The sequence below is a fragment of the Carica papaya genome, chromosome 5 (genome assembly GCF_054855325.1).
Source record: "Carica papaya isolate Zhongbai chromosome 5, ASM5485532v1, whole genome shotgun sequence".
NCBI lineage: Eukaryota > Viridiplantae > Streptophyta > Magnoliopsida > Brassicales > Caricaceae > Carica > Carica papaya.
The window spans coordinates 5,925,974-5,952,998 of NC_142313.1; the positions used below are offsets into that span (position 1 = coordinate 5,925,974).

General features: G+C 33.9%; 1 protein-coding gene and 1 pseudogene across 3 annotated transcripts; both read right to left on the reverse strand.

The window, feature by feature from the left end:
• Positions 1-12,822: 12,822 nt before the first annotated feature.
• On the reverse strand, positions 12,823-15,498 carry LOC110819565 ((+)-neomenthol dehydrogenase-like; annotated as a pseudogene). The gene is made up of 5 exons (XR_015819082.1): positions 15,460-15,498; positions 14,023-14,299; positions 13,807-13,870; positions 13,352-13,476; positions 12,823-13,182 (listed from the first exon to the last, which is right to left on the reverse strand). The product of XR_015819082.1 is annotated as a (+)-neomenthol dehydrogenase-like (transcript).
• Positions 15,389-25,358, reverse strand: NAD-ME2 (NAD-dependent malic enzyme 2). Of its 2 annotated transcripts, XM_022048622.2 has the most exons (19): positions 24,767-25,357; positions 24,249-24,345; positions 23,200-23,318; positions 22,946-23,113; positions 22,057-22,185; positions 21,647-21,707; positions 21,403-21,506; positions 21,234-21,317; positions 21,022-21,128; positions 20,783-20,885; positions 20,310-20,417; positions 20,105-20,170; positions 19,610-19,682; positions 19,399-19,485; positions 19,165-19,219; positions 19,001-19,072; positions 18,144-18,206; positions 16,581-16,695; positions 15,389-15,906 (listed from the first exon to the last, which is right to left on the reverse strand). In XM_022048622.2, the coding sequence occupies exons 1-19, from the start codon at positions 24,893-24,895 to the stop codon at positions 15,835-15,837; spliced, it is 1,812 nt and encodes a 603-aa protein (XP_021904314.2). In that variant the 5' UTR covers positions 24,896-25,357; the 3' UTR covers positions 15,389-15,834. The 2 variants fall into 2 exon arrangements, with proteins under 2 accessions (XP_021904314.2, XP_021904315.2); XM_022048623.2 differs by lacking the exon at positions 24,249-24,345 and having other exon boundaries at positions 24,767-25,358.
• Between the last annotated feature and the right edge of the window lie 1,667 nt (positions 25,359-27,025).

Genomic DNA, 27,025 nt, shown 5'->3' on the forward strand with positions numbered 1-27,025 from the left:
CGATCAAGAATAAGTACCCCCTCCCCATAATCAATGACCTTTTTGATCAGTTGCAGGGTGCTCAGGCCTTCTCAAAAATAGACATCGTTCAGGTTAGCGTCTAATAAAGATCAAGACAGAAGATATTCCCAAAACAGCTTTCTAAACTAGGTACGGATACTATGAGTTCCTAGTCATGTCATTTGGACTAACCAATGCACCAGCCATCTTTATGTATTTAATGAACAGGATTTTCAGACAATTTCTAGAACAGTTCGTCATTATATTTATCAATAATATCCTGTTCTATTCAAAAAGTAGAAAGGAATACGCTCACAATCTGACTCAGGTTTTGTAGGTTATCAAAGAAAAGAAGTTGCATGCAAAATTGACTAAGTGTGGGTTCTGGCTCGAGCAAACTACCTTCTTATGGCACATCATATCAAGGGATGGAGTATCAATGAACCCCGAAAAAATTGATGCAGTGCTTGATTAGGAGAAATTGACCTCGGTTAAGGAGATTCGTAGCTTTCTGGGGATGACAGATTATTACTGTAGGTTTGTAGAAGGATTTTCTAGCCTAGCTACTCCTTTGACTCAGCTCACAAAGAATGTCAAGTTTGAGCGGAATGAGGACTGTGAAAGGAGTTTTTCAGAACTAAAGAAATAGTTGACTACTGCACTTGTATCGATCTTGCCGAGTGGGCCAGGTGGATACACAATTTATAGTGATGTCTCCTACTTGGGGCTGGGTTGTATTCTGATGTAGCATGGGAAGGTCATAACCTATGGGTCTAGGCAGTTGAAGAGTCATAAGAAAAATTATCCCACCCACGACTTAGAACTTGTCGCTATAATCCACGCTTTAAAGATTTGGTGCCATTACTTGTATGGGGAGACTTTTCATATCTATAGCAACCATAAGAACTTGAAACACATATTCATTCAAAATAATCTCAACATGCGTCAAAGACGATAGATCGAACTCCTCAATGACTACGATTGCAACATTTTATATCACTCGAGTAAGGACAACGTGGTAGCCGACGAACTCAGCCGAAAAAATATAGGCATGTTAGCTCACCTAATGGTTTCAAAAAGCAGGGTAATAGGGGTCGCACAAAACGTATGACTTCAGGACCTGAAGAGAGTTACATATTTGGCTCACTTGATTGTTCAACCTGAGTTAACCCAGAGAATAAAGAAAGCCAAATCCACTGATTCCACCCTAACAGCCCTTAAGAAAGATGCAGAATAATAAATTCAGAATTTCGAGTCTCTACCGATGGGTTGCTTAGATTTCAGAATAGGGTGTGTGTTCCATGTGACAGTAAGCTGAAAATGGACATCATGACAAAAGCTCATAGCTCAAAGTTTGTCATGCATCCTGGAAGTACTAAAATATATCAAAGTATGCAACCCCGATTTTGGTAGAACGGGATGAAAAGAGAGGTGGCCAATTTTATTTCCAAGTGCCTAGTGTGTCAGCAAGTCAAGGCAGAGTATCAACGCCCAGACAGGCTACTTCAGCCATTACCAATTCTGGAGTAGAAGTGGGAACACATCACAATAGATTTCGTGACAAGATTACCTAGGGCACGCTCGGGACATGATGTCATTTGGGTAATTATTGACCAGCTCACCAAGTCTTCCCACTTCATGGCCATCAAGATGATCGACTCCTTGGATAAACTAACAAGAATGTATAACCGGGAGATAGTCAGGTTACATAGAGTGTCAGTGACAGTAGTATTTGACAGGGACCCCAGGTTCACTTCTTAGTTTTAGTGTAGTTTTCAGCAAGCTATGGGAATAAAACTGTTCCTTAGTACTGCATTCCACTCTCATATCGATAAACAATCAAAAAGGATGATATGTTCCGAGTTTGTGTTCTTGACTTCGAGGGCTATTGAGATGATCAATTAACCTTAATAGAGTTCGTCTATAATAACAGTTACCAAGCAAGTATCGGCATGGCTCCGTACGATACGTTATATGGTCGTCCATGTAGATCACCGATCTGTTGGAAAGAGGTAGGTGATAGAAAATTATTCGGTCCAGATCTTGTGGAGGAGACTACAGTCAAAATAATTAAGATCAAGAAGAACATACAGACGGCTCAGAGCAAGCAGAAGAGTTATGCGGACACACGGAGGAGGGATTTGAAATATGAGAAAGGTGATCGAGTGTTCCTTAAGATCACTCCTTTTAAGGAAATCAGTAAGTTTGGTAAGAGGGAGAAACTAAATCTCCTATTTATCGGGCCATTTAAAATCTTAGACAAAATTGATACCACCACCTATAGACTGGCACTACCTCCAGAACTATTCAGGGTCCATAATGTATTTCATGTGTTCATGTTATATAAGTACAATCCGGACTCCTCTCACATCTTGGCCCACAAGCCTCTTTCACTCAAGGAGGATCTGTCCTATGAGGAGGTACCAATGGGTATTGTGGACTGAAAGAGGAGAGTACTCCGTAACTGAGAAATTTTCTTCGTTAAGGTCCTATGGCAGAATCACACACAGAAAGAGGCCGCATAGGAGTTAGAATCAGACTTCAGAGCCCAGTATTTCCAACTTTTTGATTGAGTGAGAATGAGACAAATTTGAGGGACCAAATTTGTTTCAAGGAGGGAAAAGTTATAATACTCAGACCCAGAATTTGGCCTGGGATTAATTTTAAAGTTTAAAAAAATGTATAAAAATATAATTTTTAAATTTATAAATTTTATTTAATGTAAAATTTAGAAAAAATAGGTTGAGGATGAAATTGAAAAAAAAAATTGAAAAAATGGTGAAAATTTGGGTTCATATGGTGTTTTTTATAGAAATATCAAAAATTATGAGGTCAAAATACAATTAAGGAAAATTATACCATGTAGGACCGCCCATTCAACAACCCCAACAAACCGGAGCGCGTCAAGTGGCAAGGCACGCTGACTCGGTGCCACACAGGAGGCTACGTTAATAATCTGCGTGTCTGCGATCGGACAGCCCGAAAGTGTTCCCACGCTCGTGGACAGTCCGGATTCGTTCCCTCTGTAACAGCCCGTGAAATAGAAAGGAAATAAATTATGAATTGAACGCAGAAGAGAAATAATAAATTTGGGTTTACATTTCTTATACAATAATTTATGATACCTAATAGGGTTATGAGAATGACTCTTCTAAAAAAACAACTAATAATCAAAGAAATAAATGAAAAGTAAACAAACTGAACATCATACTCGCAACCCTCTTGTGAATCGCACTCTGGATCTTGGTCTTCTTGATCTGAAATGATTAATAAAGGAGTAAGCTACACTAACTCAGTAAGAATGTCACGCTACTCACCGACACAAAAATAAAGGTTGGTAGAAATTATAAAAATAAATAATGGAGCTCTTAATTTAAGTAAAATGCGTTTATCATAATAAAATCATTTAACGCATGCTTACCGTAACGAGATTTTCAAAACTAACCTATAGAGTCAAGAACATAAACAATACCATAATCTCATATGCAATCAGTTGGAACAATAACTTTTCTCTTTTATCAGCCTACTAGTATCCATTGGGGTCCATAAGGATATCCCCACTATAAATGAACCTAATCAACATTTTTAAATAACGGGCCGTCCTCATACCCCTTCTGATATGAGCGTCAAAAGGTACCATCCCTCAATACCCCGTCCTGTATGAGGGTGAAACGGGTCATCCTCATACCCTGTCCGATATGAGCGCTAAATTACCAATTCTCGATACTACGTCTAATATAAGGCAATGTTCACGGTAGGGTTCCCTATGTACCCGATCTGTGCACCATCTCTCAGGATATCTAGTGAGGCAACTGTTCATCTATTTTCTTAGTCAAATAATTTTTCATTTACTTTTAATTTTCAGTTTCTCAATTTAACCATAATCACATTAAACAAGCAATACATGCATCAAAGAAAACATAATCGCATCATCATACAAATTCCAGCATAATATTATGCATTCAAAAAACTATAAAATCAGACAATCAGTTAAACATAGCAAACATCAATAAATAACCGGTTCCGGCTCCATTAGTAACCTGTAATTAATTATGAATATTTTTTAAGTTTCACAAAATACCATATTATTTAAAATTAAACTTCAATTCCATAACAGGGAATAAGGTGAGGGATTCTTACTCAAATTAATATCCAAAATGCTAACTTTTGACTGCGTTTACTGGCGGTCCCTGGGTTCCCTAAATTTTTTTTTCGGAAATTAAAATGTGCTTAAGTACCTAAAAATACCCCCCAAAATCCAAATCAGTGTTAAGAACACTTTTTGGCCAATTTCAAAATTCTGCCACAGTGGCTCTGCCATGCTTCGGCGATGACACCCCACCCGCAATGGCGATTTTCCTCGGATCGACTATTTTCGGCCAAATTCGCCAGTTTTGTACCAATCCTTGTGATAAAATACGTTAAGGGACCTTGGTTGGTCGAAAAAAGTCGAAAAACTGAAGCTTACCGACGGTGGAGTTCTCCTGTACGGCGGCTCTGTCGGCTCACCTTTGCGGTTGGGTATTTTGCTTCGGTTAACCTATAGAGAAAGGAATGATAATTACAATGGTAAAAAAATTACACAAAATGAGAATCGAGAAGGGCCTCATCGGAGGCGATTTTTGCTTTTTCCCGCTGCAGTGTTGTCAGACTTTACCCGTGATTTTCAGCTCATCCACCAGTCTTTTTGCTCCGATTTGGCCATGGAAGTGTTCAACATTGAATTTCGAGCAAATGGAAACAATTTTACCTTTTTTGGCGGTCGAAAGTGGCTCCGACGCGGCGGGGGGCGGCGAATGGCTCCCTTCCCGGCAGTTGGCTCTTCTTCTCCGACAGGGGGTCTGGAGGCTAGGGTTAGGGTTTGGTGTGAAGATAGGTATTTATATCCGTTCTATTTTAATTTAGGTCATCCATCGTGTTCGATCTGGACCGTCCGATCGCGTTTAAATAGAAAGTGAATTTAGACCGTTCATCGCGATTTGATCTGGACCATCCGATCGCATTTAAATAGAAAGTGCATCTGGACCATCGATCGTATTTAATCGTGACCGTCTGAGGAGCGAACAGATCCAGACCGTCCATGCGCGCAGGAACAAATCCAGACCGTCCGATTGCAGGCACGCGTATCGCTAGCGTGACCTCCCACATGGCACCGTGTCAGCACACCTTGCCACGCGGCGTGTTCCGATTCGTCGAGACTGCTGAGTAAGCGTCCTACGTGGCACAATTTTTTTAAATTATGTTTTGACCCTCAGTTTCTGATTTTTCTTTTAAAAATACCCTTAAAACCCAAATTTGTACCCCTTTCTCCCAAAATTATTTTTAATTTCATCCTCCACCTATTTTTTCCTAATTTTACATTAAATAATAATTTATAAAATTAAAAATAAATTTTATACATTAAATAAAAATTCAAAAATTTAAAAAATTATATTTATACATTAATTTTAACATATTAAAATTAATTAAAGTTATTACACCCTCATCTAACGCGATCATACGATCGAGATCAAATCGCGATGAACGGTCTAAATTTATTTTCTTTTTAAACGCGATCGGACGGTCAAGATCAAATATGATGAATGGTTTAAATTTAAGAGAGATGGATATAAATATCTCGCATCACACCGAACCCAAACCCTAGCCGCAAGCCTCCCACTGGATAAGAAGAGCCAGTCGCCGAAGAAATGAGCCAACCACCACCCGCCGCCGTGCCAGAGCCCCCTCCGACCACCAAAAAAGGTAAAAATTCTCTTATTCGTTTGAAATTTGATTCTGAACACCCTCCATGACCAAATCGGAACCAAAAGAACTGTGGATGAGCCAAAAACTGCGGGTACAGCCTGACAGCGCCGCTACGGGCAAAAGTCAAAATCACTTCCAATGAGCCCCTTCATGTTTCCCGTTTCGTGCGATTTTTTCACCATTGTATTCACCATTTTGTTTTCTACAGGTTGACTGAAGAAAATGTCCAGGCGTGAAGGTGAGCCGATGGAGCCGTCGCACTAAAAAATCTCGCCGTTGGTAGGTTTTTATTTTTTTGATTTTTTTTTGCCAACCGAGGCCCCCTAACGTGTCTTCTCGTATGGATGGATATAAAATCGGTCGAAACTTGCCAAAATTGATCAAAAACAGCCAGGCCAAGGCAAATCGCCGCTGCAGATGGCGCTGCCATCACTGGAGCACGACGGTGCCACTGTGCCAGAATTTTAAAATTGGTTAAAAAAAGATTTTTAACACCGATTTTAGATTTTTTGAGGCATTTTTAGGTACATGAAGCGTGTTTTAATCTCTGTAGGAAATCCGGAGATCGCCAGTAGGCATAGCTGAAAGTTCATTGTTTCAAACACCAATTCGGTTAAAAATCCCTCACCTTATTTCCTATTATGGAATTGAAGTTTAATCATCAATACTACGGTATTTTGTGTAATTTAAAAAATTTTGAGAATCAATTATAGGTTACTAATGGAAGCAGAACTGATTATTTATTATTGTTTGTCATGTTTAACCGTTTATTTGATTTTACAACTTTAAATGCATTATAATATACTTAAATTAGTAAAATGATTCAGTTATATTTTCTTGATGCATGTATTATTTGTCTAGCGTTGATTTATAGTTCAATTGTAAAACTAAAAATTAACTGTAAACGAAAAATTTATTGGTTATGTGAATTAATGAATGGCAGTGTAACGGCCGGGAATTTGAAGAAGAAAAAAAAAAAAGGAGCCACGTCAGCAGCCACGTCAGCAGACCCAGTCAGCAGTCCCGACCAACCAGGACCTGCCACGTGGCAAAACCACGTCAACCGGGGACGGGCCACGTTGGCGATCCGCTTACGCGCGATCGGACGGCCCAGATCAAGCGTGCGTACGGACGGTCTAGATGCAATCGCACGGATGGCCTAGATTAAAACAAAATGGACGGCTGAGATCAAAAGGCAAAAGGGTATAAATAGAACCCCCACACCTGACCACAAAAACCCTAGCCGCCTGCCCTCACCGGAGAAGACGAACCAGACGCTGGAGACGCCGGCCGCCGCCACCCGCCGCCGCACCAGGGAGATTTCTGACCGCCGATCGAGGTAAATTTCATACCCCTGACTCGTTTTTTCACGCTGATTTCTCCTGTGGCCAAATCGGAGCCAAAATCCCGGCCAAACGGCCGGAAAACACGGCCGAAACCCAGCGGCACCGCCGCGCCCCTTCTCGGTTTTTGCCTCCGATGAGGCCCTTCCCGGCCTCCGTTTGATGCAATTTTTATATCACTGTGATCAACAGTCTTTTCTCTACAGGTTGATCGGAGCCGAATCACCAAAACACGAACCTCACCGGAGAGCCGTCGCACCCGAGAGCGCCGCTGCCGGTAAGCTTCGGTTTTCCATAATTTTTTGGCCCCCCGAGGGCCCTAGGGTTGTTTTATCGCAAGGACCAATGCAAGTGTGGCCAAATTCGGCCAAAAACGGCCGAGAACGGCCAAACCGAGGGGAATCGCCGCCTCAAGCGACGGCGCCATCGCCGGAGCACGGTGGAGCCGCCGTGCCGGAATTGCAATATTGGCCAAAAAGGGGCCCTAGGCCTAATTTGCGATTTTTTGGAACATGTGCATGTACCAGTAGTGCGTTTCAGTTCCCCAGAAAAAATTCAGGGAAAATTATGGACAGCCTGTAGGCGCACTGTGAAGCCGTGTTCGGACCCCGAAACGAGTAAGGACCCCTCACCCTATTTCCTATCACGGTATTAAAGTTCAATAAATGATAAAATGGTATTTCATGAATCAACGAATGTGTGAAATTGCTTAAGGTCGCTAATGGAGCCCGAGTCTAGTGTGTTTGTCGGTTAACTGTTATTTGTCTGTTTTACAGTTTTAAATGCAGTATGAGGTTTGATGTTTTCATTTTATAGTTTCGTGTGCATATTTTACTGTTTTACTGATTATGAATTGAATGACTGGGATATTGATGCTGTATGTTGTCTGTTTGGCATAAATTACCATTTTGCTTGTTTGTATGTGGATTGATAATGCTGACTGAGGGAAAAGAGAATGAAAGATTATGTAAATGGGTAATTGTATAATGTGGTCAGCCTGACTAGATATCCTGGGAGATGGTGGACGGACCGGGTCCGTAGGGAACCCTACCGGGATTGTGGTCTCCCATACCGGACGGGGTATGGAGATCTTATGTGTTTTGGCGCCCATACCGGACGGGGTATGGGGACGGCCCGTTTCACCCTCATACTGGACGGGGTAATGAGGTTTATAGTTTTGGCGCCCATACCGGACGGGGTATGGGGACGGCCCTGAAATCTGATTTCAAGTGTTAAGGGTTAACGGGTAGCGGGACCCCTATGGATCCCCATGGATACTAGTGGGCTGGTAAAAGAGAAAAATATGTTGTGTAATGTTTGAATTACAAAAGGCGTGATAAGTATTATGTTATACAGTTTATATATGATTTCACGATGATGATAATGTTATTGCTTTCGTATACTGTTTTATGAATTTCACCGAGGTAAGTGGATGGTAAAGGATTTATTATTGACAAAAGAATTTGTTGTAAATTATGCTCCATTGGTCTTTTTGTGTTTTCTACCCACCTTTACCTCTGTGACAGTGAGATATCGTGATGTCCTTACTGGGCTAGTGTAACTCATTCTTTATTTAATCATTTCAGATCAGGAAGAAATTGTTCCCGAGCCCGTTCCGCAGGAGAACGACGAAGGGGACGCCTAAAGACTCCATAGTCATATTCGTAGCTTTTACTTTCAAGTTTCTCCTTTAGGTAGTTTGATCTTTTATATTTTGTGAGCACGTTTTTGGTTTTAGTGTAAGGGATGTTAATCGAAATTTTGACTTCACTTCCGCATTTGATATTTTTAATATACATTTCATTTTAAATTTTCGGGGCCGTTACAGGCAGCCTTACTAGATATCCTGAAAGATGGTGGACGGATCGGGTACATAGAAAATCCTACCATGAACATTGCCTCATACTGAATGAGGTATCGAGAAATAGTATTTTTGGCACTCATACCATACGGGGTATGGAGACGGTCCGATTCACCCTCATACTGGACAGAGTATTGAGGGATGATAGTTTTGGCGCTCATACCGGACGGGATCTAGAACGGCCGGTTAGTTGACAATGTTAAATATTGGTTCACGTGTAGTGGGACATCTTTATGGGCTCCCAATGATACCAGTATGCAAATAAAAAGGGAAAGTGGTTGTTGTTGCTCACTTGAAAATGAGATTAGAACGTTATTTGAATTATTATATCTGTATAAGTCGATTTTAGAAATCGCGCAACAGTAAATATATGCAATAAATGATTTTTCCTTATGATAAATGAATTTACTTAAATCAAGAGTTACATTAGTTATTTTTTTATGATTTTTACCAATCTTCAGTTTCTGTATCGGTGAATAGTGTGATATTCTTACTGAGTTAGTGTAGTTCATCCTTTCATTAATTATTTCAGATCAAGATGACCAAAATTCAGATCTCGATCAACAAGAGAGTTGTGAATAGTTACCACCCGAACTCCCTTCAAAAGATAGTGAAGGTCGTCATAGAATGCTCAGTATATTACTTTTTGTTTATTTCTTTAATTTTCGTTTGTTTCTTTTAGAATTGTCATTCTTGTAACCCTACTGGGTATTATAAATTATTGTGTAAGGAATGTAAATCTTAAACTCTATTATTTCACTTTCGCATTTAATTTATGATCTTATTACTTTTTAAGTTCTGGTCCTTTACACTTCCACTCGATAGAAGAGCCAAACTCAATCTTTCAGTATCATTTGCATTATATGAAAATAAACTTAGGAGATTTTTTCTTCTGAAATTAAAAAACAAAGGTGAAGTTCGACTATTTAATTTATTTTAATTATTTTAAAAAATTTATTTTGTCCAAATATGCCACGATTCATTAGCTTCAAACTTAATTTGATCATTGCATAATCTCTTACGCATTAATAAATTAAGTCATTAAGATACTTACAAAATGAAAATTTTTATTTCATTAATAAAATTATACTATCATATATTTCAGTAAAACGATCACTCCTATGTGGTTTTACTTTATTTATATAACATAGTTTAGTATAAATTTGCTAAAAATTAAAGTTATATCTGAAATTAATTTAAATTTTACATTAGATTTACTTATAAATTATATTTATTGAACTAAAAATTAATAAAAATTTACATCAAATTTTGAAAATAAATAAATAAATTCATATAAGATTTTCATCTAATGACTGTTTTATTTTTTTAAATTAGTATAATTTCTTTTTATTTTTTAAATAAAATTAAAAGTAAGTTTCACATTTTGTTAAATTTATTTTTTAAATTAAAATAATATCTAACTATAAATAAATTTCCCATAAACATTGTCCAAGTGTTTTTGTATTTCCAATTTAAGATAAGGACATATCTTTGCCGTCCAAGATTCTTTTTTTTTTTTTTTTTTGTTTGTTTTAACTAATTTGGTAAATTGAATTCATTGATACAATCAATTAATTTTTATCAAAAAATTTTTATAATTGTATAAAAAATAGAATTCACGAACTAAAATAACAAGATTTTCCTAAATTTTATAAAGATCCTTCAATTTTTCATTAAATAATAAAAAAATACTTTTAGAATATTTAATATATATATATATATTTTTAACTAATCATATTCACTGTCATTTAATAATATTTGCATGTTTTAACTAACTCCTCTAACATATAATAAATACTATTTATGATTTCTGAAATAAAAATATATTTTAATTTTAAAAAATTATATAACTGCATATAATATACATATATATTTTTAAAAAAAAGAAGCTTTTAAGAAAAAAAATGTATATTTTTAGATAAAATGCGCTATAATTTAAAACTTAAGTTTCATAGTGTAGATCAAGCTCAAATATGAGTGTAAGATATTATTGAGTACATTATTGTCTCTCTAATCAAAATATGGGCAATCTGTTTATAATTTTTAAATATATGTTTATTTGTATTATAATAAAGTCATGTTATTATATTTATTATTTAAATTTATTTAAAATTTTAATATATTAATATTTTATGAAATTATCTTTAAATTTATAACGTTTACCCTAAAAATTATCTTATTATATCCATATCATTCTTAATCTCTCTCTCACCGTGTGGTGTGTGTGTGTGTGTGTGTGTGTGTTTTTATTTTTTTGGTTAGTTTTCTACTTTTGATTTTAGTTTCTCCATTTCATGTGCTCTATCCCCTTTGTAGCATATAATTTATAATCAACTAAAAATTAAATTTTATTTTTACATTAAAAATATAAATAAATAATTATAGACATTATCATATTAGTATTTTTACATTTAGAAATATTATTTTGAAAAACAAAAAATTAACATGAAGTAATTTTTGGTTTTATTATGTTCATATATATATATATATATATATATATATGATAAAAATGGTTTTGGGATTTCTTGTTTGATACAAAACTTAGAATCAACAATGTGATCAAAAACTCACAATCTCACTTAACACCAAAAATTAAAATTTTATAATTTTATTATAATTAAACTTGAATAATTACATTCATAAATTAAAAATCTATTTATATTTATAGATCGTATGAAATATAAAAAAATAAATCACTTAATTAATTGTAAAAATCGTACATAGAAAAATAAATCAAAACTAAAATAGAAATAAAATTATAATTAAGAATATTCTAACCATAATATGATATATATGTTATCCTTTGAGGAAACTTCTTAAATAGTGAGGATATTTTAAATTAAAAAAAAATCTTTTTAAGATTTCTTAATTTAAAGAACATCTCTTGAAAATTTCTTAATTTATTGAAAATATCTTTATTTCTCCCTTGATATATTCTTGTAATTTTTTTATCTTGGTTTTATTTTTACCATTTGAGAGATATTGAGAAGAAAAGGAAATTTTTCTCATTGAGAGAAAAATCTCTCTTGAGTGGGGAGAATCTCTCACGGATTTGAGAGATTTTTTCATGTGTTGTTCTCGAATTTTTTTTGAAATTTTGGACTCTTTGATAGTATATTCTTTTCTTGACTTGGTCGGTCGTTTAAATTGACATAATTTTTTTACACATATATCTAAACTATTTTTTATCTCGAATAATATATCTTAAAGATAAAAATTTTTACATTCCAAGATCATATAGTGGTACTAATTTGATATCATCAAATATCCTAATTTCACAGATTAAGATGAAGATTAAAGATTAAATTTTTTTTAGATGAATGATTGATATTTTCACATATCTTATGTGAGATTAGTTATCAATTCAAATTAAACTATGTGTCCTGTATGTCGCTTGGATGGTAAGCTTTAGTATTATCAATTATTGGTAGTATAAAGGTCTGACATGATTATCAAGAATGGTCAATCCATTTGGTGATTAAGTATATTATCTACCTAATTATTTGAGTTTAATTTTTATTACTAACACTCAGAAAAATAAAATTTGAGATGTATTAGATTTAGTTTCTGAGTGAAAAAAATGATCAGGAAATACTTTTAATTATGAAAAAAAAATGTATGAGGTAATAAAACTATCCAATATTATTTTATTTGATAACTTGTTTATTTCACAACTGAACAATTTCTTTGTACAATTATACTATATTATTAATTTATCATTAGCATTATAAGAAGACAAAGATCTTAAATAGTAAAATCGAGAATTTAAAATTTTATTTGATTATTTTATAAGAAAGAAAGAAAACACAAATTTAAACACTCATCAATTCTAATTTATTTTTTCAGAAAATACTTTATCAAATTATTAATAAATTAAAATGATGACTCTTTGTTACGATCGAAAAAGAGACTTGAAGAGCTATCATTAAGCAACAATGTCAATTTTATAGAACTTTCGGTACCTTCTTCCGGAAATAAAATGTCAATATTATAGGTAATATTTATCCTGCTATATTCAGAACATGTATTATTAAAACAAAACGATGAATATTCTTTTGACAAAATTCTCGTATATGCATTCATAGACGCTGCAACAAAAGAATGCCAATCTTTGGATTTTAATGATTTTTCTTTAAAATCCTTTAGATAGTCATTCAGTACTTTGTCAATTTTTTCTTTGGTAAGATTTTCTGCATCACTTAACACTTCTTTCATCCATTCATTTGATACATTCTGCAACGGAATAGAAAAAAGTAAGTTTATATGTAAAACATATTAGCATCAACTAGTTGATCATATATATATATATATATATATATATTGAAAGAGATTATATATGTAGTTAGTGATGGAGTAAGACCATGAAAGATATATAGAGAAAGGGTTGGAGAAAGTGTCTTACCTCTAACTTGCCTACCATTGAAGAAACATTAACGATTCTGGGTGAATTTGATAATTCAAGCAGAGGAATAAATGCTTCACACATTCTCTTTGCACCATAATAATAGTTTGTTTGAATACATTCTTCTGCTAATTCATAAATGTAATCAATAATTATTTCTTCATCATTAATTTCTGATGGTTCCTGCGACAATTATATATATATATATATATATATATATGTATGTATAAACACTTGCACTTAGCATATGGAAACTGTAAATATTTCACCAAAACACTCAGGCTATATGTATATATATATTTTTCATTTTAACATAAATTACTTTAGATCTAATATAGATCACCTCTACGTAGGTAACATAAATATGTTCTATATTTTTTATACCATAAACACTTAAATATATATATGTGTGTGTGTGTGTGTGTGTGTGTGTAGATAATGACTACGCAACTTACCAAGTACTGCAGCTCTTAGACTTTCACCATCCATCAGGGCTCCAGCAATCCCTGCATTATTCACCTACGAGTTCGACCACATTCCAATAGATCATTTCTGCAGTTTCGTATATAAGTTTTCAATTTTCCTCATGTAATCTACAATAAAAAAAAAAAATACACGATAATTTATTTAATATATAGAATAATATAATGTGTATATATATATATATCTACCAAGATGTCAAGCTTTCCAAATTGGGTTTGGACAAAATGGACGAGAAGAAATAGTAGTTTGATCATTGACATTAAGTGTGTGAAAAACTGTGTTATCAGAGAGTCCGCATTCTTTCAATTTCTCCACAGCTTGGAGTCGCTTCTTGTCGTCTCTTGCAGTCAAAATCACGGTATTTCCATTTGATGCTAATTGTTTACAGATCTCAAATCCAATTCCTTTATTTCCCCCTGTAACAATTGCATATCTAATCCAAGAAGAAACAACAATAATGACGTACTAAGTTTTATTAATGCTTTGAGAAGGTCATAAACAGTATCTGAAACTGAACATAATTAAGGGTTTACTTCTTCGTTGTCTCTGCAGCCATGGATGACAGTGAAAGACGTTCCTTATTTTAAGATACGAGAAAGTACAGTATATTATATTGCTTTTGTCAATGAAAAGTGAATTAAGTGCAGAAGCACGCAAGGAAAATAAATAGGAGGAAAGTTTTGGAAGGAGAAGAGACAAGAATAAGAATACAAAAAATATGAACCGCAAAAAATAAATAATGAAGTGAGGCAACGTGTCGTCAGCATTCACCAAAGATATTCCAGTACTAGTATTTATTGAAGGGTAGTATCCAATTTATTCATAAGAATTTAATTATTTTTATTTTTATTTTTATTTATTTTTTAATGGGTAATTTAATTTGTTCCTAACTTTTTAATTTACATGAGGGTAAAGTCTATTAAATTTTTTATAAACTAGTGAATAATTTATTTGTTTTGGGGTATATTACTTTGTTTATAAACTATAAATAAAAATATCAACGTACATGTGTGTGCATTAATAAATGCTATTCAAGTGTATATATCAAATAATAAAAATATAAAGACTTAATTATTTTAATTAAAAAAACAAGCCTACAAATAATTACAACAAAAGAATCTTTTTCCTAAGAAAACTATTAAAGGATCTTTACTGTCGATAAACCAAAATTTGAGGTGGAAATACAGTTAAAAAATTTAGGAAAAACTTATTATTTCAGTTCATGAATAATAATTTTTATACAATTATAAAATTGTATGATAAAAATTCTTCTATTTTCTTTTATTTTTTATTTTAATGATGTTTGAAAATTATATAAGTAATAAAAAACATCAATGGAGAAAAAGAAATTTGCCCTTTTCCTAACTTCTTTTTCAATTACCAATCTTAAATAGAAAACTCCTTGTACTTTCTAAATCACTTATTATAAAATATTTTGTACAAAATTACATTTTGAAACAATTTTGTAAACTGAGAATTAAATTATGACCCAAAAAATTAAGACTAAATTATAGCACATTCCATAATACAGAAATTATTTATAATCAATATAAGTACATGAGAAATTATTTTAACTTTATATCAAGAATATTCTGGTATAGATCTGTTCCACTAGGAATTCGAACATCTTTTGACCCCAAAACAATTCGTGAATCCTCCTGCATCTAAACTCCCAGTACTGTTTATCAATTTCTCCTTTTTATCCCCTATCCTTTTCATTTCCAGGAATAGCTAGACACGATTTGCCAATTCCAACCAAAATATCTTACCCAGCCCAGCGTAGCCAACCAGAAGAATCGGCTGGTTAATTTGCATATTTATCTCTAGAGTATAATGAAGAAGAAGAAGAAAATTTATACATTATCAAATTAGAAAAAATTCCTGCATAATAAATAAATTATGGGGATCAATTACTTATTTGGCGTCCCCACACTTCAATGCTGCTTTCCAAAGCTGGTGAAGTAATCAATTTAGGAAAGCAACATAAGACTGGGGGTCAATTACTTCTCGTGGACAAGGGGACTGTAAACAGGGTACCACATATTGCTTGTCACGTATTCTACTGTCTCCTCCTGCAATTCAACAACGTGGATGAATTCAGAAAAATAAGGCAACTGCTTCTAAAAGTAAATATGCATAAACGTTTCATTGACTGTCGACAACTGAGTCGTTGACATGGTGGTGTTCACCCTGCTGGTTAGGGAAATGTTGACATACCATTATTTAATATCCTCCATAAGCTATTTAAGGTCTAATAATAACTCTGCCGTTTAATGTAGTTTATTTGAACATAGTTGATTAAATGAAGTCATTCTGAAATCTGAATGCAAAGAGTAATAAATTTTTTTTATCCTATCTTGGAACAAAAGTAAAAATTTTTAAAAATTTGTTTATGAATTCACATTTTTTTTTATTAAACGACAATAAAAGTTGATCGTATATCAAATGTCAAATAGAACCTAAATAATGTACTTAAAATTTCATCAACTCATGTAAAATATAAATTTATAATTGTAATTTTATATAGGATTCTAATTAGGGTTAACTTTATTATTTTATATAGGAATTTTATTATTTTCTGATTAAATTGAGTTTGAATATGCAAATGAACTCCACAAAATTTCAATATTTGTTTCAGATATAGCCCTAGTATCATGAGACTTGAATTGACATGATCAGTGGCAATAATAGTACCATAAATACTTCAGCGAGTCTGCTCTAAAACAAGAGGTTGACTTCAACTAACCTTTGACATGTGCTCAAGCTCTCTGGGTGCAACTTCACTGTGCCCTTCTGCCACTTCTTCTGCAACAGCTGCTTGCACAACAGCAGCTCCAACCTCTGCTGTTATATGTCGAATACTGTGTAATACAAATATCATTAAACTAAGTGGAGTCTGTAAGATTAGACATTTTTTTTCATATCTGACAAACAAAACAGCAAAACCACCTGTATGGTTGCACTAATTACACATTTTACATCCTGATGTATTCCCCCTTAGTCATGTCTCAATTAGTTTAGGACAATCTCTTCTTCTTATTCCGAACCAATCTTTTGAGACATGAAATATTGAATTCATCAAATAAAAGGTACTGGTGGAATTGTAATTTCTTAATTTGAATTGTTTTGAATTATACTTCAAACCAATCTCCTACCTGCTATGCCACTTATTGGAATTAAATCAATATTGTACCCTTGGGTTATTCTCAAAAATTTTACCTTGGATTGTTCTAAAAAATTTTACCCTTGGGTCATTCCAAAAAATTGTGCCCTCGGATTATTGATTGGACCTCCCTCCTTGAGCTGCTATATATCCTGTGTTTCACCTTTCTCAGCTCAAATTGTGTCTGAATCCTGATCGACAGCATACCCTGGCACTAGCTAACTTAACTTATCAGCCAGTCCCAATCGCTAACCCAGATCTTCAAATGGTTAGAAGAGGGCATACTCCTACATAACTGTTGATTCAATAATCAGTCACCTCATCTGATGACGCTAGACAGAAGTATCTCAACGACCTCCACCAAAGTTATCTAGACATACTCACCCTTGATAACAAGGGTGTTTCAAACATGGGAGGGTCTGACAGAGGAATTCTAACAAATTGAAGGGTAGAATAGTTGTAACTGAAATAACAGACAACTGTTTATGACTGTCAGAAATTTGTCAGCTTTAATGTTGAAATTGTATGAGAATTGAGTTCTTAAGGGTATTTCAAACAGGGGAGGGTCTGATATGAGGAATCCTAACAAATTTAACGGTAGAATAGTTCTAACTGAAATAATAGATAATTGTTTATGACTGTCAGAAATTATATCAGTTGTCAGCTATAAATGTTGAAGTTGTATGAGAATTGAGTTTTCTTCTCTCTTATTCTATCTCCTGTACTCTTTCCTTCCCTCTTCCTCTCCCTTGTTCCCTTCCCTTGCTTCCCTTTCTTGTCTTAGGTATTGCCATAGGTCTACTAGGATATAGCAGTAGATGCAACTGTATCACAGGGCCTCAACTAAGTTGCAAAAGAGAAGGAAAGTTTCTCCAAAGATTTGGGTGTGAATGAAAGCAGAAAACTATCTCAATGACTAAACTGCTATAAAATAGTCACTAGGTTTGCAATTAGTTCTTGGAAGAAATAATAGGGCAAATGTTGCAGAAGACAAGTGAAAGGAGTGAATAACCTAGGCGGCAATAGTTCGTGCTCTCAAAACTGTGGGTGAGTGGAAAAGTTTGGGTCTGAATACTTCAAATTATAGAAGGGCTATCCCCTCACCAAAATAAAAGTAAAAGGGATAGGAAAAGCACAGATTATTACCTGTTGATAGAAGGATAGAGGATCCCCTGCTGGATTTCTTCATTTGTCATGTAAGAAGCAAGACTGTACAAAACGTTATGTCAGCACTTGTGTTTTGTGACAAGATATACCCTCAAATCGAAAATGTCAATAATTCATGATAGAACTTTAAGAACTCAAGTTTGCAACTTATAACTGTATACATTATGTTATTAACAACCATTTGATTTTGCCCTATAATGGAATTCCATATGTGCTTAAGCAATGCAATACAATACAAAACCTACTAAATCTAGAAATTTGCCATTTACAAATTTCTAAAGAATATCCATTAGAATATATAAATAATAAAGTTAAGTTCATTTTCTATCAGCTTAAACTCAATTATCAGTTACCTAATTCAATTATTTACAGATATAGAAGCTAGAGGAAAAAGTTTACATCATGATTGTTTTTCTTTTCATCAAAATGATTAGATTTCAGCAAATAGTGGACCCATGCTATGCCTGAACTTTCAGCCTAATGAACTTGCACATGCAGGAGTATGTATAACCTATGGTACAAACAATAAAGTTTAGTTGATTCACATCAGATTTAAGATTTTGAGATGATCAGTCACAGAAAACTATTTGTCATCTCTATTATCATATATTATTTTATTTCTAAGAAACCTTAACAATCTACAAAATCAGCTTATTATGCTGCACAAAGATCAGAACGACACATTGATCGAAAAATTAGATGGAAGTTATAAAACCCTGGCATTACTATTTTATGAAGGCTTTCTTCTATGTGAATTCTGGTAAGCTAGTATATAAATGCAGCAATCTTAGGCCAAAACAGCATGTGGATAAATTTTTGTTTTTTTTTTCTTTTACCATTCAGCAGCGGCTTGCAGCATTCCATCTGTTATAATACGAGCACCCGAGAGAAGAGCTCCTAAGCCAATTCTGAATCACAAGGAATAAATAATGTGTCAAACATTTTCAAGCAGAGTTTCCCAAATGACAAAAATAAGAACCAACAAGACAAAAGCACCAACCCAGGAAAGAGGTACATGTTATTTGCTTGATTTACATGGCCTACTTTACCATTGCCTGCCAGCATGCAAATGATAGTTGAAGTGTGTAGTAGTCAGACATCAGAAAGAACAAATTATTGAATATGCATATCTCGATGTAGCTTGCAACAGCTCCATTATTAAGGAAAAGAAAAGCAGTCTACTTTAAATGTATTGTGCCTCTCATGAAATGAAGTCAATAGGAAAGAAACAAACCCAGATCAACATTTTTGAAAGGGCTTCCACTTGCAAAAACAATATCTTCTCCAGCATGCTTAAAAGCCTCCTCTGCAGTGCATTCAGCTGCTCAGTGAAACACAAAGAAAATGTTAACAGATGACATGTAGAAGCAATGAAGATGGACAATTGACAGAGTTAGCAGATAGATTTTTTTTTTTTGAGATAAACAGAGTTAGCAGATACAAACCATTCATGGTGGGATTTGACATGGCAAAAATGGCAGGTTTAGTTGAATCAGATTCGCTCATGGCTTTAAGAACCTGTTAATATGGCAACTGACACTTGTTTAGTAACACATCAAAACATGAACGCTATACTGTCACATCCGAATTGAGAAGAGAAGCAATCCATACATATGTTTATGGATGTGATTACAGTATAAATGATTTATAATATTTTCCAAGTGTTTAGGAAAAGATTAAAGTCATCTCTAAAGTATAAAAGAAATTAATGAAACATATGCCAGAGAAACACACAGCTCAGCTCAGATTCATACGAAATACATGTTTCTAAAGTATTATGTGCTATAAAGCCCTTGAATCACATTAAAAAGAAAGTAATGCAGTTGCAGACAGCAATCAAGATTTTCAGAGACATTTTTAGGTACATTCAAAAGTTTAATTAACATGAGGAGGAGGTAAAAAATTATAGAAAGGAAGAGATATGATTAATAAGGATCTACCTCCTCATTGAAGATGCCACCAACTCCAGACAACCCAAGAAGAACGTGGGGCTTGACCATTTTAACCTGATCATCATTCATGCTTAGAAGTTTAGGATGTTTCAATATTCAATGCGAATTGGACAATTGCAGCAAAATATGGTGATTTCCATGCAAGAGAAGCCTGAATTAATAGTGGTTGCCAACCGCACATTATAAATCTTACCACTTCAACTAGACTAGCTCCTTCCCTAAGTCCAGTAATCTCACTTGGATCTTTAGCAAATGGTGCTGCCGCTGGATCAAGGTTCTTCCTCTCCTTTGTGATGAGACCCTGCACGCAATTAAATTGTTTTCAAACTAATGAAAAGCAAAACTTTCACAGATGATCCTATGACACAAGCAGGAATAAGTTTTTGGTAGAGATGCAAACATAAATTTTTTGTAGCATTCATATGTAGCAAAATGAATAGTTCATGTTCATGAACAGGCCCATGCATTTCTAACTATTACTATATTGTGCGAAATAGAAGGAAACAAATGAAGAGAGAAGATCAGGCCATAAAGCCAAAGATAATTCTTGAAAATATAATCTGCATAATCATTGGAAGGTTAGAAGTTCATTATTTGAAAGAATCCACATATGCACTTTGAACAGATATAAGCAGGAACAGTAGATAAGAAAGGCCAGAACCACACATCTTTATCAATTAGGAAAAAATTTTTCGTTGCAGCTGTCCCGCTGCTCCCTGACATTTTTGAGACAGCCTGTACAGCCATCTTAAGAACACCAAGCCCAGCACTGAAAACGAGAAACATAAAAGAAAAGAGAATAAGATCAAAGATAAAGCTGAAAAATATGAGTACATGAAGGTAAAATAAGTTTTCTCTCCCTTAGAAAAATGTGGATAGTTAGAACAAACATAATTTTAAAGTACCTCCCAGCTCCCACCACAACTATCTTTTGGTTCACAAAGTCAGACAAAGGTCGACCTTGTGCTCTTACAGTTCCAAGTAATCCTGCCAGTGCAACGCCAGCAGTTCCCTGTAAGAGATAAAGCATAATCATTCTCGTACCACAGCACTAGCCAACTCATTACCTGTTTTTGAGGATGATATAGAGTAGAAGGATTTTAAATCAAACACGCACCTGTATATCATCATTAAACATGGAAAACCTTTTCCGATATCGTTGCAGAGTTTCAAAAGCCCACTTCATTTGGAAATCCTCGAACTGATAAGTTTAGCACAATCATCGAGTTAGCTGTAGTATAGAATAAAGCATAACAAGAAAACCAATACTTCAGGAAGAAATAAACCTGTATAATAGCCTTTGGCCACCGTTTGGAAACAGCTTCCATAAATTCATCAATAATCTTCAGATATTCTTCTCCTTCCAACCTAGGTTGTCTGAGTCCTAAATCTGCAAGTGCAGAGAAAAGAAAAAGGTAACTACACTGAAATTTCTTATAAGAAGAGGGATGAAAGCATTTTATTTGGTCCAGTTTCTGCATGAAGACAACAAAATGCGAGACCAAATACTGATGTATGAATTTTACTGACAGAGATGGTCCTGCAGTAGCTTCTGATTGTTTGTACCAACATCAAGCATTACTGGTAGTATCTGTCACACATGGAAAAACTTGATAATTAACTGAAGCATGAAAATCCAATGTCCGAACAAAACACTTTCAGAAATCATGAAGACAATATGTCAGCTGGTTTATGAATATTTATGTCTTTAAAATTACTCAAAAGAAAAAGAATAGTGGCCATGTCCATAACGCACATAAAAGTTGAGAAATAAGGGCACTAAGTGAACCATTTTCACAACACATAACGATGTTGATCATGGTAATGTTTGTATAAAAATTTAGATAAAGAAAAGAATGAGGCTCAAGTGTCAGCTTCCAACCACCTGCCACAACTGACGCACACACGAGAAAGAAATACGGAGAGAAGATAACTCATACCCTCTGTGGGTTGATACCAGCTGCAGCAACATACATATCAAGTTTTCCAATAGGAATTCCAATTCCCTGAACTCCAAGGTCACCTAGACCAAGAATACGACTTCCATCTGTTATGACTATCATGTCAACCTGCATGAAAAGAAAAAAAATAGTAGAGAAGACATTGATATGAAAAAAACATAATAGATTTCCATAAGCTCGAAAAAGTGCCAATTGTTACATACACTCAGATACTGTTTTGAAAATGTAAATGAAAAGATCATTCATAGAAATTGATTTGGAAAAATTATACGTGAAAGAATCAAATGCTTTAATTAACCTCCACAAAGTCATCAATAAAATTGTAACTAATTAGCAAAATTAAAGGTATGGTAGCTAGGCCATTTCTTGGTCCAACACTGCAGTCAAGGATACCTTACCCAAGTATCTCATAAGGTAATAAAATACACGAGTTTTCAAGATCATTATAAACCAAATGATTTCAATGAATAGTCATATTGCAAAACATTAAAGGTCAGGATTCAGTAAAACTTTGCTATTAAAGATATTATTCCAAACGGACATAACCATATAAGAGAAATAAGGATTTCCAATACATTTTTCTGTAAAACATGAAAACAAAATTTGTTTTTTTTTTTTAGATAAAAAGTGTAAAGTATAATATTCATAGAAAACATGAAAACAAAATAGGGATTATTAATTTAGCATCTTGCTCCCTCTTCTAAACTAAATCCTTTCATTACTAACTTAGGTTCCAAGAATTCAAAAAGTTTACCACTGATCATGCAGAAGCATATTAAGATCATCAGTTATTTGTAGCTTTCAAGGAGTTGCAGAAATGAAAGAACAATATATGTTGTCCAGCACCTTTAAAAGATTCATATATTACCTCCTGAGCTGGCCAATTATATATCATAGACATCATCTCTCCTTTGTCTTTTGCACTGAAATACATACCGCGTGGACGTCTAAATAGGCCTGAATAATTCTGACAAACTAAACCAACTGTAGGAGTGTAAATTATAGGAGCAAAGTCTTTGATGTTGTCAATAAGGACCTGCAGGGAATGCAGTTTATTACTGTTTATAGCAGCAAATTTCTGAACTCCTACATTTACAACCTGGAAAAACACATCAAACTTACCCGGTAATATAAAGTCTCATTCCGGTCATGCAATCTATTTAAAATTCTCCATTTTGCTAATGCCACAACATTATCTGGCTGGCCTTGAGTGTTTTTTTCTAGTGATCGATACGATTCCACTGAAAGTTAAAAAAAAAAGGAAATCTTCAAAAACACATCAAATATAGAACTGTTGATATTAAACAAGGTCAAATCTTTATATGGGCAGACTAACTAAAAAACTTTTGGGGATAAATTAGACAAATAGATCCTAAGATATACAGTATTTCTCTAACTTTTTCTTTCAAAAAAAAAAAGATATACAGTATTTCATTATTTCAAAAAATAAGATATGCAGCATTTCAGTATCCTAGAAATTCCAAAGCCACGAGAGGAATAGAGAGAGAATAAAATAGAATAACAAGCAACTGCAAGCCTACATGTATTTTAGACAAAAGACACATTGCATGTTAATACAAGAAAATTCATATTTACTAATTTGTTTTTACCAACCCTGAAACATGTATAATCAACTTATTCTAGAGAGTATTTTGGGGACCTTACAGATATTTTGCTCAATATGTAAATTTTGTATACAGGTTGCACTCCCTTGTTGCTTGTAAATAATTATATTTTTTCTTTCACCATAAAAAAGAAAAGAAAAAGTGTGTAATCAACCTTATTTACTAATTCATTTGCATTGGTACATTAATCTGTTAGCATAATTGACCTTTAGTTTGAGCATGTATGTAAGCAATATTAAGCATGTGTTTGCATGTGTAATCAACGTAATTTATAATTTGCTTGCACTAGTAATGTAATCAACCAAGAATTTATCCTTAATGTCAAACCATATATGCATACACATAATGTTATCTGGGTGGTTTACATCAAAAAAAGCCAAAGACTTAAGAGATGAATACAATTAGCACAGATTTTTTAAAGAAAGGCATAAATCACACACAGTGACACATTTCCTAGGCTAATTGCATAAGTGCCACACCAATAATATCAGTACTCAAATGAAATGCAAACAATAACATGCCAGATAGGACAGGTATTGAACTTACTAAATCGATCATATTGTTGTTCAAACGATATTACTCGAGGTGGAAGAAGACCACGAAGTCCTAGCCTGTCTCTCTCAGTCAGTGGAAAGCCAGTATCCTGCTCTCAACAGTGCAGATGGGAAAAGACTTAGCTCCTAATGAACTATTCATTGGCAGCACAGGTTCGAATACAGAACCTTATCCTTTTCAGACACAGGCAATCGTAAGCTCAATCTTTCAATTTCACAGAGTATCAAGACGACTAATTATATTAAAAGTTGTGTAAATATTGACGACTGCAACCAAATACCTCGTGAACACACTCTAAGGAAAACGGACCATTTAAGCAACTTTCCCGCATAATGGGAAAGATACCACATGCTCACAGAGACAAGGATTCTTGGAAATTAAAACTTCACATAAGCATTAACCAGAGAATCACACAGAAAATCAATTCCAAATACAACAAAATCCCACTAAAAAAATAGCAGAAAAGTTCACTAAGAAGAGAAGAGTAAGTCAAAGTGAGAGAAACCAACTTTGTTGAACCAGGGATCATGAAGGATATCAGCACCACGCTTGTGAACGATACAAGGACCAGGAATCGCCGTCGAGAAGCGCCTGGATCGGGCCAACTTGGAGGCCGCGCGTCTCGCAAGACTCCACATTCTGCGCCCTAGATTTCAAGATCCAGAAAGTTTAACCAAAACAAGAGCTGAATTTGTAAAATGACAGATTCAACGGACTATTAATCCACTTCTTTATCGTCCCTAATCAGCGTTGAACACCTCAACGTTTGGATTATAATGAAATGAGATAGTGACTACTGGCAAGAATAGTCGTATCTCCCTGACTCAATTTATAGTATCAAGCATTTATGACTTTCCACTACGATGACTTTCACTTTTGATTCTTTCTTTCCTTCCTTTTCGGTCTGTGATCGTGTCGGTGAAAATACAGACAGTGAAGCTGTTCAGAGCACTTAGAAGGGACGTCAGGTGCTCGGGACGAGTCGAATGAGCGTGTTTGATTTGCCGCGGATTTCCGGGCAAGAAGAGAATGTGCCAAATGTCCGAGCGCGGGCGGTGACGATTGGCCTGTGAAACTGTAGAAGAGACGAGTGAGCTGCCCGGAGGAAATTCGGGCAGATGAGAGTATAGTACGGAATATATTTCAGGAACAATCAAACGTGTTGTGGGCCACCGCGCGGCTAGTATTTACTGAGGAAGGCGATCCAGGAACAATCACATTGTTAATTTTGGGGATGATTAATTGGTTACAATCTAATTAATGATACTTTAAAATAATTAATTTTGATTTAGTTCAGTTTATGAGAGAATATTAAGCCTAATTATTTTTAATGGTAATTACCTCTCAAAGAAAACTTTAACAGCACGTGAAATCATGTATGTGGGCAAGTTATCATTTGTTAAATCACGTAATTATTTATTATGTAACTTATCAAAATATGTGCATTTAATAAAACTCGAAGAGATTGGAAAGGTTAGTTTGTCTGCCTCCTTTTTTTAATGTAAATCTAGAATGTGCTTGATTTAATTTGTCTTTTTTTTTCCTTATCATATGTAAGTTTTAGAAATATATTATTTAGGAAAGTATTATAATAATGTTATTTTTCAGGTGTTTTGGTACAATGAATAGTTTATAAGTAAATTATTTTATTACTATAATATTTTTTTAAAATGATTAACTTTCAAATTGTATTTTAGATCATTTATAAAATTTTGAAAAATAGTTGTTATTGATTAAATTAAAAGACAGAATTATCCTTAACATTTTATAAAACTCTAACTTATATCCTTAATAAATTATAATCTCATATCATCTTTTATATTAACGTATACCTTAAATATCAAATTACCCTTTAATAAATGTATTATTTATTATTTTATTTTTATCAAAAAATACATGTTGATTAATTATTATTGTCACATACCACATCCCGTCTTATATGGTAATGACCGGAGTATATTTCTTTATAATACTTTCTTAAGTCATATAAACTCGAATTAAGTAAAATAACTTAAATTTATTAATAATAAAAAAAAGTTGTAAAAACGTTACATTCCTTAAATATTAAACATAACATATATGTATAAGACTTTAAATTTTCTTATTTACATTACTAAATAAAAGTACAAAATAGTAACATTAATATCAGAGTATAGACTTCAAAAAATTTCTCCATATCACCGCTCACTCTGCAGCGATATCTTCAATATCTTGAGAGTAATAAGGGAGTGAGATAAAATATCTCAATAAGCAATATTATGAAATCACAGCATAATACATGTAATATATAATTTCTTTACAAAAAAAAAAATATATATCATATAATATTTCTAAAACATATATGAATCAGAAAACGAAAACACAAATTAGAAAACATATTCATATTGTATACTTCATCACTATTATGGAAGATCAATCAGTTATCATATATTATATGTAGGTACAAATGCTTATCATTGATTCTCCATATATCCGAACATGAAACGACATACATAGTACCTTGAAACACTACTAACCCCGAACACATAACGATTAGGGCAGTAGATCAGACTCTTTCCTTATATACCCGAACATGGAATAATTATGTATGGATACACACTTATCACTTTGTCAATACACTCAAACATGGAACGATTATGTACAGCCAGATTGAAGTCTAGCATAATGCAAGTGCTTTCAGAATAACTTTTTTTTATAATGAGTGATATACACATATCAAAATCACATTTCAAAAATATAAAGTGAAATAATACTTGTATCGAAGTAAA